We start from the raw sequence: 15,462 nt of genomic DNA on the forward strand, positions 1-15,462 counted from the left end.
TGTTAGAGAGAGACACTGCAAATTAGTACAAATTAATATTCTAACAACAAATGCGAATTGCTCCTTTGTAATAGGAGTAGAAGACCTCTCTCCAAAAAGATTTAACAAGAAAAATCTGCACATGCTCTTTTTATCTGTTACTTCACAATATATTTTTCTGCTTGAGTAAAAAATATGGAGGAGTAAGCTGCCTTAATAGTGTTAATTTTCACCTGTGATAGCATTTATAGACCCAGTCAAGATCATGGGCAACAGTATATAAATTACATAAATTCAGCTTTCCTTTGAAGTGCTTAAAATGCAAACTATGTTCAAGTGGAGATTTATTTGAAATTAATGCAGCCTTTATAGTTTGAGCACATTATATCCTATAATTTTGACGTTTAGAAGGGTGACTCATTTCACTTTTAAACTGAAGGGAAATTCATGGAGCCTGATGGGTAATGGTTTTGTAAGGAAGATGGATAATTGTACCTAGGTTGTTTCCTCCCTTGGGCAACACTCTCCTTTAGTCACAGCAGGATAGCTAACTTTGACCTAATGATGTAGTTAATGATGCCAGGTACTGATGAGTTCCTCTTCCTACACAGGCATCTTTGTACACAAGAGAGTTTCCTACTGCAACGTTCACCAAGCTGGTTACAGCCTCTTATTTTTGTGAGGCTGCTTAAGCAAACTTAAGAAATGGTTTTGGTCTAAGTTTGATCAGCCATAAAGATGCTCTAGATGATATGTTTATCTACACACACGTATCAGATGCGTAGCCAGCACACCCTGTTTTCAGTGGTGCTCAGCAGAGTCCCTTGGACTATGTTAAAGGAGATGAATGAAGATGTGACAAATATGTGCAGAAGCTGCATGTGCTGGATCATGTCTACCATAATAAGAACTTGATCATAGTAAAAAATACTGCTCTCAGTAAGCTCTCTGTAATCCAGTTAAGGACAAGTCTGTGTTCACCTGTCATTTGGCATCTTAGTATTGCAGTAAATCATCAGAAATGTTCTGGAAGATTACATCAACATCCTTGCAAAAATCCATTCCACTGTATTTTTGTAGTTGAAATCCTAGCTTTAATATGCTTTTCTTCTTTGATAGATCTTGTACTTCTTTTAAATTTCCATTATTTATATTCACTGGCTAAAACTGTGAAACCTGGTACCTGAATTTGACTCCTCTCTGGTAGGATTTGCTTTCTGAGGTACTGAGCTCTTGTTAAGCTCTGTGAGTTAGAGATGCTTGGCATTACTGAAAGTTAGGTTACTAATACAGAAGTGGCTGAATATGAATTGATATATTTAATTTTAAGCTACAGCAAAGAAATCCTTGTGACTGGTATTTCTACTTTGAAGTCCGTATTTCAAACCTTATTCCAAACTTGAAAGGGATGCAGAAAGTAGCAATCAGGAAGCTCAGAAGCTTGATCACACATGTTCCATTTCACCTGTATCTTTAATTAAAAAGTTATACCAACCTGTCAGTTTTCAAGTGAAAAAAAAAGGCCTTTGAGTCACTTCTACATCCACAATACAGGAACAGTGCAATCTTTTTTTGTCCATGCATATAAATGTTGTTCTAAATCCTAAGAAAACTAGCGTGATGGAGTACACTGAGACAGTTATCATTTACTGCAACTTCAGCTTGCTTTTGTGATAGAAATCTGTCTCCTTTTAGGTCATTTAAGCAAAAATTTATTGCTTCACAAAAGTCACTTTAAACCAGGTATTTTAATTCTAGCATGCAAAGAAAAATGATGCAGAACTTCATTTTGGTATTAGTTGTAATGATTGAATTAGATTAATGTTTTATGAAGTGTTCTTCAAATTAAAAAAAAGTGTGAATGCAAATAGCTGGTTTTACTAAATTACTGTGCTTTTTAATAGACAGGATAACAGCATATCATTAGTAAAAGCCTGCTGGAATGAACTTTTTACACTTGGTCTAGCACAATGCTCACAAGTTATGAATGTGGCAACGATCTTAGCTGCATTTGTTAATCACCTTCAAGGCAGTTTACAACAAGGTAAGGTGTATAATATGCACATGCCAGACTTGGGGAATTACTTGATATTTTTTAAGTTTTGAACTGCACAGAAGCTTTTTATTTATCCTTCAGTTGTTAATGTAAATTTACTGTTTAAAGAATTTCATGTTGGTATTGAAAGAAAATGATACTAGCAACTACAGTCCACAAGATGGAATTTTTTAGTAATTTTGCAAAAGTCAGCTATGCTGATATTTACCTCCAAATGAAAAAAGATATACACACTATTTTTAGTTTTGTATATATATATAATCTGTCTGCCTAATAGAGATTAGCATTTACTGGGGGTGTTTTTATTGTGTGCTGTAATTTCTAATAGTGTTATGCAGTCCTGTTAATACCATCAGCCCAAATTAGGAATATTTTGGGCAGCATCAGTGTTAAGAACACAAGAGTACTGTGAATATGGTTCCTCTGTATGAAGGATACAAAGTAAAGAATGACCCACCTGTCCTTGCTCTTCATAGCTGTGACACAAAGCAGCTGAATGCCAACTTGGTGATGCAGTTCCTTTACATAACTTGGCTTGTTGACTTCTGTGTATTAGTTTTAGTCTACGTGCAAGTCTTCGACAGATCTTCACTAAGTACACTTTGTTCCTTGTTAATCCTATGTGCTGCATCTTTGGCATATTTTTCATTCAAATGAAAGACATGTCAGTTGGCCTCTTTAATTCTGTTCTTCTGAGCAGGAGGGGAGTCTTTTAGCTAAGCTTTGTGTGCTTGTGGACACTCACAAGGTTGTCAGCACTAAAAACTAACCAGTCGATAATAGTATAGTCTTCATCTGTTCAGTCATAACACTTTATTTTTAAGGTAGATGTATGTAAGAACCCTTAAAAACAGGCAGAGAAATATTCTTGCAGAGACTTCGATGTATATACAAAAATCTAAGCATTTTCAGATTTAACTAAATTTTTGAGTTGTTTGCTGTTAGGGGTGTGAAAATGCATTGTTGTTGATGCTATGCAAATGCAGATTGATAAACGGGAGAAAAACAGCCCACCAGACTATAGATTTTTCATCTTCTTTTATGATAAGGTAATTAAAGAATTATTTCTGAGAGGTTTTCATGATTTAAAAATATCCACAAGATCCTCTTATAAATAACAATAGTTTAAAACAAACTGATCAAATCGTGAGATGTACTAGATCAGCTAAAGATACTAACAAATATGTGATTGTCTCTAGGACAGATACAAATGGAATCTGGAAATTTCGGTCTATGTAATATTTGAAGTATGTTTACCAAAAGGGTATTGTAGTAATTAGTCTTTACAAATGCATATTTCTACCATTTAAATTGGGAATTCAGGTTGACTGCAAGAACCAGTTGTGCAGGATGCCAGCTGCAGTATCTCCAAGAGATACCAAGTTTCTGGGGTCTAGGGACTCTAATTTGATGGGTTATGGAGGGAATGGGATTTTCAGGCTGCTTTGCTATTGCTGACTCACAGGGAACAGCTCTGCACCAACCACATTCCCCTCAGTGCAAATCAGGGAAGGTGTATAGTACCCCTTTCCCAGCAGTGGCACAGTCTTTGACTAAAATAACTCATGTACACTATCCTACCATGTGGTACCAGATCGTTAGACACAGAGCACAGGTCTGCAGTAGCAGTGTATGCTTTACTTATAAGTAGTCTCTTCCTTCCTTGATCATTTCAAGCTCTAGTCCATGCCTGATTACTGGAAGCATTAGTGGCAGGAAAAGCCCTAATTGGAAGAGGGGGGGAAAAAAAGTCCATAATTGTTGGTGTCAGGATTATTCAGACCAAATAGGAATTTATAGATGGCGTAGATTTCCCATTGTTTGAATTGAATAAAAGAATTCTTTTTAAAATTCCAGTGTGACCAGGTTTTTTGCATGTGTGTTGACTTGGGATTTTTCATTTATGTGTGTCTTGATTTAGATAAGCTGCCAACAGACAGAGGAAGACTAGTAATGGAGCATGTCTTCAAATTGCAAGAGTTTTGTAACAGCATGGTTAAGCTGTGTCTAGATGGATATGAATATGCATATTTGAAAGCAATCGTCCTCTTCAGTCCTGGTATGTAATTAATCCAAATGTAAAATTTTAATCTGTGCTAATTGTTGCCATATAACTGTTTCATTATATGCAGTTACTGCCTCATTTGTTGAGGAATCTTGGAAGGTGTGTAAGGACTGTAGGAAGAGGAGGGTTATCTTCTAATGTAAACAGTTGAATGCTGCTTTGGGGATTTGGGGGGGGACTTTTATTCTTTTTATTTGTAGATTTTTATTCTTGGTTCTGTCACTCATGCTTTTTGTTGGTTTGGGTTTGTGTTTTTGGTTGTTTTGGGGTTTTATTTATTTATTTATTTATTTATTGCTTTTAATTCTGTGCCTCCTTTCTGGGATCCATTTTCTGAAGACCTGTAGTTTAATTTTCTGAAGTACATCCAGATGAGACAGATTGAAGTTGGGATTTTAATATATGAAAGACTATCTGGGCAGCAGTTCTCACATTCAGAATTACAGAAACATCATCTCCCTCCACACATTGTCCACACAGACAATGCATATAGCATTTCTGGTGAATGAACGCCACAAACATTCACTAATGTTATTATTTCTGTCTTCTAAACAGTATTTGCTTAATGTACTCTCAGTAGCATTAATGGACATACATTAGACAGTGCAGGTCATATAACTACTTTCCTTCTGGGTGATTAGTTTACAATATGGAGGAAAGGTTATGGTAGATATTTAGTGAGTAATCAGACTCTGTAACCCATATGCCTGGACTGCAGAAAGTTGCAAAATTAATTTTCTTTATTTGAAAGTTGTAGAATTAACTTTTCACAAAAGGCATTCAGGTATTGTATCAGCATCCTGCAGGCCTTAGATTCATCATTCAGAACTGGGATTTAATATAAAGTCAAACCCAAGTCTTTTAATGAAAGAAAAATGTACAAATCTCAAGTACTACTCTATCTCCAAGAATTTTTCACTGCCACATTTAGAAAGTATATCTTCAGTTACTCCATTTTTCATGAGAAGGTTTAAAAAGCACCAGCAGCTTCTTTAATCCTTGTTGCTCTGCCTTTTGTAGATGCTGATGTCCTGTAGGAAAGATTGGAGCAGATGTGAAAATGCCAACAGAATCTTAGTGACCTGCCCCCTGTCAGTAGTGTAGGACATGGAGGAGATCTGGGTATTTGGTTCTTGTCAGTTCTGCAGACTTCCTAGATGCAAGAAGAACTTTGTTTTTCCTTCCAGTTGCAGTTCACCCTTACACAGAAAAATTAGTTGATGTGAGGAAATCTTTTGGAACTTGGACACTTCCAAAATGTAAATTTTAAGCAGGTTTTCTAATATATAGAATTTATACATTGTGAGGTTCTTGCTTTGCCGTTTCCCTCAGATTTGAATGATCTTTTCTATACATAGTATCTACAACTCCCAGTAATAGTGGCAGCATCAGCAGGAATTCATGGTATTCATCTAAGTGCACAAACAAAATCCTGCATATCTTCCATTGCTACCTATATATATATATCTATATATATATATATAGCAGTAATGGAAGACTTCTGAGATGAAAGACATTCTTGCAAATGAGAGGTGGCATAAGTAGAGTCAGAACCCTTCAGGAAAGATGATAAATTTCCAGAGGATATTCCTATCGTGATATTCTTGTATTGTGGATCACTAAGGAAAATCAGATCCTGAGTGTTTTCACTATAAAACATAATCCTGCTGTCTGTCCTCATGAGTAGAAGAGTCTTGCATGGTTTTATGTGTTCGCTTGTACAGTTCACTGTATCACTGAAACAGTTTCAGTTTGCTGATAAGCAGGACTCACCATTAAACCCACCAAGTTTAAACGCAATATTAAGCATGCTTGAAAATGTTTGCAGTTTTTTTTCTGCTGAGGACTGAACAGTTGCAAATACACAACTATTACAGAAGAGTCTTCTTTAAATGGATGGTAGGAGGGTGTTTCCTGGTTTAATTTTAGTAGATAATGCTTGCAGGAGATGTAACCCCAAAATAGTCCTTTCATGGCATTCCTGTGCTGAGAACTGGTAGGGGTTGCTCCAGGAAAGAAACAAAATTATGGGAGAATACCTCAAGTCCATTTTTCTGGAATGATGTCCACTAGGATTTATGATAGAATTCTCTGGCCTGTGTGGAAAAATCAGTCCCGTTAGACACCTAAAAATACTTCTCTAGGAACCTTTCACTTGCAAAGTAGTATTTACATATTTGTTTATGTAAATACGTAAACAAATGAGGTTTATTTGTCTCCTTCCAATTATATTTGACAACACAAAAGGTAGAAGGAGAAATATCTTGGGAAAAGTCTTGTCCAGTCACATGATTGAGAGAAATTTTCTTTAGCTGATGTTTTCAAATTCACATTACTAATGAGTAGCTGCTTTAATGGCAATGTGTTGTCAGTACTCTTGATACTGTGAGCTGTGTAACAAAATCTTCATACACGTGAAAGTTATGTTTAGTAGCTTGAACAGAAGGGATGTCCTGGCAATGACTCACAAGCCAGAAATTATAATTGTAGGGATTTTACTGCTCTGCTGCAGGATGGAGCTGGGCTGTGCATGCACCAGAGCCCTAAGGTAAGAACCTCTGCTTTAGTAGGCCCTGGTGATTCAGCTGTGCCAAGCCAGCTGTTTGATTGCCACAAGACAGCCCTGGGCAAAGAGATTAGTGGAAAGAGTGTGCCAAGAAGACTTGACATCTTTCTAAATGGCTGCAAGTGTATGAACAGTGGTCTTCAAACTACTTTTCCCAGCAGTTCGCTTCTTGCTGTGTTTCTGACATGGCTCTAAAAGCAGTGGCATGAAGTGGTGCGTTTTGCATGTCAATACTAACTCTTCATCTACATGGTTTGTCATGCTACTATGATAGTAAAATTTTTGCATTCAGATAAATAGATGGATAATAAAGTTACAGACCATGTAGAGAGTTCAGAATTACTGGATAATAATTTCTGAAAGTGACTTGACAGTTAGGTTGATGTCCTTTCTATTTTAGCAACAGTTACATTTCAAGTGTTCAAATCACTGCTAAAAATTAGGATTAGCACACTTGAAATTTTTGCACCAAATAGTTGAAGAAGAACAATCTGCTACATACAAGCCTGAGTTCAAAAAGCATTTGGACAGTGCTCTCAGGCACATGGTGTGATTCTTGGGGTGTCCTGCGCAGGCTCAAGAGCTGGACTCAGATGATCCTGATGGGTCCCTTCTAACTCAGTGTATTCTATGATTCAGTGCTTTTTTCTGCATGTTTTAGGAAACAGACAGTTCACAGCTTTTTATTCTGCTTCTTCCGCTGATGTTAATTTTATCCTTCACTTTTCACCTAAATATTATTTGTGCATCCAGTGTTCTAGAAAATGTCAGTGCGTTGAAACAATCCTGTTTTACTGCTACAGAGAACAGAGTTGTATCGTCAAGATTAATGTAAACATTTGTAGTAGGTTGAACAACATTTCAAGCACTGGATTTATTTGAACCCTTTAAAATGTCTGATTTTATTTATGGAAAATTAAGTAAAATGTGTAAATGTAAAGAAAGAGAAATATAAGGAGGTAAAGTAGTGTCTACCACTAAAACTGAAGTTGCTGCAGGTACCACATAATGACTTCAGTATGTTGGCAACTGGATAATCTGTATGGATTTTAGTTCATTTTCTGTAGAACAGGTATAACAAAGAAGAGGGTTTTTTTTCAGATCACCCAGGTCTAGAAAATGTGGTACAGATTGAGAAATTTCAAGAAAAAGCTTACATGGAGTTCCAAGACTATGTAACAAAGGCATATCCGGATGATACTTACAGGTCTGTAATCTTAGATGCTTACTTGATTGATTCTCTTTTCAGAGTCATTGGTGACACTGATTTGTACAGTATTTCATGTAATAGATATGTACATTTTCTTCTTACCTCCTTAAAGTTAAGAAATTACCTTTAGAACACTTGAAATATTATGCATGTGGTCATACAAATTATGAGTATTATTTGTCATCTCATTATTAATTTCTAAAATTAAATATCAGAAAAAGATAGTAGTAACATTCAATTTGAATTGCATGTATTTGGACTATTTCCTCATTTAGTCCTAAGTCCAAACATTATATATAGTACCTGTCATTGACAGGCAACCTCACATTTTCTGTACTGTTCAAGACATGACTAAACATAAACGTAATGCTCTACTGATATAGATATTTAAGCCTTTCATGAACCAGATATAGCAAATTTTGACCAGTAGTGTCCACTGTCACTTTTTTCCTCTTCTTTTACTAATAACATCATGGAGAGTAACACTAAAATGTGTGATCTGCTAAGTAACACTTTTCACCAAACTTATTTTCCAGACTATCTAGACTTCTTCTCCGATTGCCTGCTCTTAGGCTGATGAGTGCTGCCATCACTGAAGAGCTGTTCTTTGCAGGACTAATTGGAAACGTTCAGATCGATAGCATCATCCCGTACATTCTGCGAATGGAGACAGCAGACTACAACTCTCAGATCATCGGTCATGCCGTATAAAAGCAGCAGTCCAGGATTCTGTACCATGGCAATCATGGTGATGTAAATGCATACCCTGTCTCCAAGAGATGGTAATAAGCCTTCCAGTGCACCTTTCCAAAGAAGGCTCATATTCCTCCTTTCCAGTACACTTGGGAAACATGGTGGAGTGTATTGGGATATAGGATCACTTCCTGTTCTTCATCTGTCTTCAAGGACTTGTAAATTAACTTGATAACTGAAGAAAGTCAAGAATTGTCCATCCTATTTTTGTAGATAGACGGACTTGGAATATTTGTTTATGAAGTCCAGGCTTACGAGGAAACTGCAGAAGCTTTGACTGAACTAAGGTATCTCAACTTAGTTTGATGTTCTAGACAAATAAATTAACTTTCCTCTCTGAGTTTTGTTTTCAGTGTTTTGCTACTAATTCTTTCTCACGTATAAAACAGAAAATACATGATCAAACATCCTGAAAAGGCCAGTTTCCATGCAGACAATACCCAACTTAGTTTGGGCTGTTGTTTTGAAGAGAGATTTGTTTCTTAACAATTAAACACTGGATTAAACACTGGATACCATTACAAGTGCAGGGAAAGTAGAGGAAGTTCACATTTTAAAATATTCTGGTGTTAACATTGATGCAGTTGATCAAAAGTGAAGCAGCAAAGAGAAGTGACTGTTTTGCAGATGCAACAGAATATTGTATTGTAGCAATAATGTGGTAGACATCAGCTGTTTTATACTATGAAAAACTAACAGACAAGTGTATACTGCAGGCATTCAAAGACAGCATACTCCTGCTTTTTCTGGTCTCAGAGCTTTTTCACCCTACCCCTCCCTCTTTCATACTCAGTGCCCAGTAATGGAGGCATTCTAGATGCCTCTTAATTTGTGTCTGTGGCTTTATTTTTTGTTATTGTTAGCCCTTTGGTATGTAGTTCTCTTTTCCAACCAGTCCTGAATGATTACTTTTCAAATTTGAGTCTGTCAAATGCAGTGCCCTTCTGTATGAGAGCATAGCCTCTGCTTCTTTTCCTTTCCTCATTAGGAATGGGTCTAGATACTCCATACATGTTGCCTGAATCATACTCCATAGCTCCATCTAAGGATGAGTTTCAATGTTTTTCTGTCTTGAGGATGTGACTCACTTGACAAGTAACACTGACATGTGGTTGCTTCTTGCTTCCTTTTGCAACAGGAAATTATGCATCCCTGGCACATTTATTTCCTGTTGCTTAAAATGAGAGAAGCACGCTAGTGAAAGTGGTGATCTTCTTCAGACATTAGCATTTAGGATTATCTGAATCTTGGGTCAAGGATGAGTTCTATTTAGTGTGACCCCTTTCTTTCTCTGGCAAAATTGAGTGAGGAAGAGCCTCACCCAATCAAGAAACACATGGTTGCACCAGAAATTGCTTAGCCAGAAGATCAGGTTAAATGGGGGCCTTTGCCCACTCTGCAGTGGCAGTTCCAAGGCCACCCTAATACCAAGAGACTACTAGATAATGCTTGGGTTCTGTAGTTCTTGAGTTCTGTAGTTTTTCTCAGCACCTGAGGATTGCTACCAGACAAAAAGAATCTCAGAACTACCTCTGAAACTGACTTCTGTGTTCTTCTCAATTCCACTAACTGAGCTGCTTGGATCTTCCTCTAACCAAGCTCCGTAATTGGAGACTGTATCATAGAATCGCAGAATCAGATGATGGTTGGGGTTGGAAGAGGCCTTAAAGATCATCTAGTTCCAACCACCTGTATGGACAGGGACATCTTCCACTAGACCAGGTTGCTCAGAGCCCCACTCAACCTGGTCTTGAATGCATCCAGGAATGGGGCATTCATAGCTTTTCTGGGCAACCTGTTCCAGTCCCTCACCACCCTCACAGTAAAGAATTTCTTGCCAATATCTTATCTAAACCTGCTCTCTTTCAGTTTGAAGCCATTCCCCTTTGTCCTGTCACTACATGCTCTTTAATAAATAGTCTCTCTCCATCTTTCTTGTAGGCTCCCTTCAGGTACTGGAAGGCTGCAGTTAGGTCACCCTAAGCCTTCTGTTTTCCAGGCTGAACAATCCCAGTTCTCTCAGCCTTTCCCCATAGGAGAGCTGCTCCTATGGTGGCCTCCTCTGAACTTTTTTCAACAGGTTGATGTCCTTCCTGTGCTGGGTACCCCAGAGCTGGATGCAGCACTGCAGGTGGGGTCTCAGAGGAACAGAGGGGCAGCATCCCCTCCCTGGCCCTGCTGCCCACGCTGCTTTGGATGCAGCCCAGGACACATTTGGCTCTCTGGGCTGTGGGTGCACATGGCTGGGTCATGTCCATTCTCTCATCCACCAGCACCTCCAAGTCCTTCTGGGCAGGGCTGTTCTCCATCTCTTCATCCCCCAATCTGGGCTGATACCAGGGGGTGCCCCCAACCCAGGTGCAGCACCTTGCACTTGGTCTTGTTAAACCTCATGAGATTCCCATAGACCCATTTCTCAAGCTTGTCCAGGTCCCTCTGGATGGCATCTTCTGTTCTTCAGGTGTGTCAACAGCACCACTCAGCTTGGTGTCATCAGCAAATCTGCTGAGGGTGCACTCAATCTCTTCATCTATGTCATTAATGAAGATAATAACACTGGTCTTGGTATGGACCCCTAAGGGACACCACTTGTCGCTGATGTCCATTGGGACTCTGAGAGATTGAACACTACCCTCTGGTTGCGACCACCCATCTACTTTCTCATCCATCTACTTTCTCATCCATCTAAGAGTGCACCCATGGAATCCATCTCTCAAGGTTAGAAAGAAGAATGTTGTGGAAGACCATACTACATGATTGGTCATATCCAATCCCACAGATCAAAGCACTTAGTGCTGAGGACCCCTGATGGCATGGAACAACCCCCTTTGCTGTGCCTTGGCACTTACTTGCTGGAGGACAGCATTCAGTGTTGGAACTGTCCATGGCAGCTGAGCTCTTCTCACGTTCCACCTTTTGAAGGCTGTAGGACTCAAGTTCTTTATCTGTGTTCACTGGAGAGCAGTATGAGGACTATCCTGTGTCTCAGGAGGTGTGCATCTCATCAGCAGAGTTAATGGAAATATGAAAGAATGTTGCTGCCAACCTGCTGTGCTTGTTCTCTCCCCAGGGTTAGAGGCCCATTTTTGATCTGTACAACCAAGTTGCAGATGGGCTGTAGATCATTCTCCAATTCAGCTCTCCTCAGAAATTCTGGCCCTGCTTTCTAGTACCTTGCTCTCCCTAACCCACTTCTGGCCCTAGCAGGCACAGGAGATTTACTGTTCTCTACATTAAAAGTTTAAAGGAAACTGACAACATATCATTCCTGAATATATTGGAGGTAGATTTCCAGGCATTCCCCTACTCTTGGAAGTGTTTTACTCTAATATTCTCCAGATTCATGAAACCCAGGTAATAGTAGGATGGAAGTAAAAACCTGCTTTCCTTCTAAATGCAGTACACTGTGCAAGTCTTTCACATCCTTGAAGAAATCTTTCACTCCACAGCTTGAGCCTCAGGTGTGATATGCAGTTCTTTGTTTACAGCTGACCGAAAGATTCAGCTGATGCAGCCTCTCATGTGGTGCTGTCCAGCTTAGAAAACAGCTTAGAAAATACCACGGTACCTACAGGTGTAAATTTCTAGCAATTGAATCCCTCAGTTCAGCCATCGTTATGGCTTGAAGGGACCTTGAAAGATCTTTCATTCCAACCTTTCATGGGAACAGGACCCTAGAAGAGACTATCTAGTACCCTGTCCAATCTCATTTTGCAGGGATTGATTGCTCTCAGCACAAGAAAAGTCTTTGTTATATCAAGATCTTCAAGACTCCTTATAGAGAGTGACCTTGCACCAATGTCAGCCACTTCCCTTAATATTCTAGGGTGGATTTCTTCTGAGCCCATGGATTTCTGTGGGTTGAGCCCTTGCAAGAGGCTGCAGACGAGCTATTCACCTACTGGTGGGTTGACACATGCATTGTTGTAGATACTTGATCCGGTACTCTGTGGTCCAGCTATGCTGGTAAAGATGGAAGTAAAAAAGAGATTGAGAACCTCTGCCTTATCAGCATGACTAGTGAGTAGTGTCCCTTCCCAGTTAGGCAATGGGTCTGGATCTTCCCTGTGCTTCTGCTTACTACTCACATATCTGTAGAAACCTTTCTTGTTATTCTTGACATCTTTGGCCAGTTTAAGTTCCATGTGAGCTTTGGCGTTCCTTCCTGCATCTATCTCTGTATGCCCTAGCAAGGTTGTTGCAGTCCTTGATGGGTATTTAGCTGCCTTTCCATAGCTAGTATATGTCTTTTTTTCATTTTTTTTTCTTTTTCCTTTTTTCTTTTTTTTTAATTGGAGCACTGTTTTGGAGGGGATGTCCTCAGAACCTGATTTTCTCTGGATTCCTGTCCTTGTTTCCTCTTCGTGCCCTAGTCTGTTTGAATAGAAGTTAACTTCAGTAACGCATGGACTGCCACTACCACGGACTTCTGGGTCAAGACTACTTGCTTAGGATGTGTTAACTCATAAGCACAGAAACCTTGGTTGTGTTTCACATCAGGTTGTTTAAATTCAGGCATGTGTATATTGTGAGGGCCAAAAAACCCCTGCATTTTATGATCTTGGATACCTCTGACATTTGGACCTCTAAAGAGCCAAAGTGCATACATACAATGCATAGCAAACAGCTCTGGCTACTGGTAAGTGACCTTTCCCCCCCCCCCCAGTTTTACATTTTTATAATAATAACTTTTCAAAGTTGATATAAAGGTAGTGTGCAGCTGATCTGTGCTGCCTCCCAAGTAATCTCTTTTGTCTTTCTGATGATCTAAAAGACACATCCCATACAGGAGGTTGTTGTTTCAGTGTTACTCACTTTGCTCAAAGTGCTCAGCAAGACCTTCATTAATTATTTCATTAATCATTCTTAAACTATAAATTCATCCTTTTGATAAGGAATGAGGCATAACAGGGTTTTCTCAGGAATGGGAGCTTTAAAACAGGTAAATACAGGAATCAACATGGTTTTTCCTTGTTCATGTTAAACATTACAGTCATCTAAGAACAATGCAACAGCTCATGGAAAAACCAAACCATGGAGTTATGGTTTTGTTTTGGTTACTTTAAGATAACTGCTTCTAAGTTAAATTAAATGTATCAAGTTACCTTTAACTGAGGCCCTTAGTGTTTCGAACAGTTATTTTTTATGATTACATGATCTCACATTACCACCTGTGTGATTTATTGTCATTTATAGTCTTGTGAATGAATATTCTTTGGTACTGAATGACAGACTGGCTAATATTACTGGGTTCTGTCAGTACCCCTGTCAATACAATAACAAAAGTGTGAGTATTGAAGCTTTCTCCGCAATGGATGTTAAAATATCTCATTGTTTTTGTGATTTCTTTTCACCTTTAAATTACTTGTCAACTTTCTGATCTTTACAAGCCTTGACAGTTTTCAGAGCCAGTCAGGATTTAACCAAATTGTGGCATTTACCAGCCAAAAACTCTTTGCCAATGAAAGGATAAGTTTAGTTTCAATAGCTTTAAAATTTTCAATGTTAAGAGCAAGAAAAATCATTTTAATATAAATCACATGAAAGGAAAAACAATTTTATACATTTTAGAATCCTATAATTTAAAGATTATAGTACTGTTACACATAATAGGCTTACTAGTTCAAATATTTTTCATGAAACTGTACGTTGCACACATGTCTGTGGGTTTAGGTTGCTTGTTTCATACTGCTAAAGTTCCTAGTGCAAATAATTGTTATATTTAAAACTTTTTCCAAGAGTACCTTCACTGCAATACCTTCTGTAGTTACAAACCTATCTGTCCACCCATCTATTCTTGTCATGTGATCTTGAGTGTCAGTGAAAGTCAGTCTGTTCTTTTTGAAACTGGTCTGTTCATTTTGTTCAGCCGCTGTGGTTTGCTAGTACATCAGTTCCAGTGTAAGCAATACAGTGTCACTGTAGTTGTCTTGCTGTTGTATAAAGAAGTCACTATAAATGTCTTGAAACCTGGCTAAATTGGAAAACTCTATTTTGGTTGTATTTTTAAAAATAAATTGTAACTTTCTATTATAGAAAACAATTGCAATATCCTATTACTTTGGTAGTGTTTTATATGAATTGTCGTATGGACCTAGAACACTGTAAATGATTACAAATAGTTTGTGGATCTTTCACATTTTTATTACAGAGTGTAGGATTGTCAGTTATATTCAGTCTCTGGGATTTGTGGTAGCTGCAATATCTTGCTGTTTGCTAAACTTTGTTGCTATTAACCCTCTGTTTCCATGCTTACTACTTTCTGGCCTATGCATTTGAAAATTAATAATTTATTGTAAAATTTAATTTACCAATGTTTCGTTTTTTAAAATGCTGTATGGAAATATATATTGTAATGAACCCAAATCATAGATCTTCATGTCATATAATGCAATAATGGATTTTTGGAAATTAGTATTTGATCCATTATGGATCAGTTTTAGGTTGAAAGTTATAGTATGGTTAAACAAAGCTTTTTCCTTTTGCAAGAAACAGACTTCAGATATTCAAGTAAACTTATCTCAGTTTCAAATACCACTGGATAAATAATTAATTTATTATTGCTTAAAACTGTGAAATTAGCACAAGTTTTGGTCTACTCCAGAATTGATTTCTCAATGATAATTTAAAAAGTGTAAGGTTTTTCAGTCATTGTCTTCTGTTATAAATGAATGTGGCATTTGCATGAATGTGCAGAAAACCCAGAACGGTATCCCAAATGAGAAATTAATTGCCATTCTTTCCATGTTTAAATTCTGAAATGTTTTTATCATGAAGTAAATTAATTAACCACTGACACACTGCAGAGGAAATGTAAGGTGCACTGGTAAAAG

The 15,462-nt window shown here is 38.0% G+C and overlaps 1 protein-coding gene across 15 annotated transcripts in view; it reads left to right on the forward strand.

Annotated features, from left to right (window-relative positions):
* The window catches only part of NR2C1 (nuclear receptor subfamily 2 group C member 1), a 60,356-nt gene extending 45,140 nt beyond the window's left edge, over positions 1-15,216 (forward strand). For 14 of the 15 annotated variants that reach the window (XM_048300288.1, XM_048300294.1, XM_048300290.1 and 11 more), the window contains 4 exons: positions 1,884-2,023; positions 3,957-4,094; positions 7,768-7,873; positions 8,413-8,969. In XM_048300288.1, coding sequence (XP_048156245.1) covers positions 1,884-2,023; positions 3,957-4,094; positions 7,768-7,873; positions 8,413-8,587 — 559 coding nt within the window. In that variant the 3' untranslated portion in view covers positions 8,588-8,969. Of the gene's footprint in view, positions 1-1,883; positions 2,024-3,956; positions 4,095-7,767; positions 7,874-8,412; positions 8,970-12,927 lie in introns of those variants that run through there. The other variant, XR_007202971.1, reaches the window with a different exon arrangement.
* Positions 15,217-15,462: the final 246 nt, after the last annotated feature.

This window comes from Corvus hawaiiensis, chromosome 4, assembly GCF_020740725.1.
Source record: "Corvus hawaiiensis isolate bCorHaw1 chromosome 4, bCorHaw1.pri.cur, whole genome shotgun sequence".
NCBI lineage: Eukaryota > Metazoa > Chordata > Aves > Passeriformes > Corvidae > Corvus > Corvus hawaiiensis.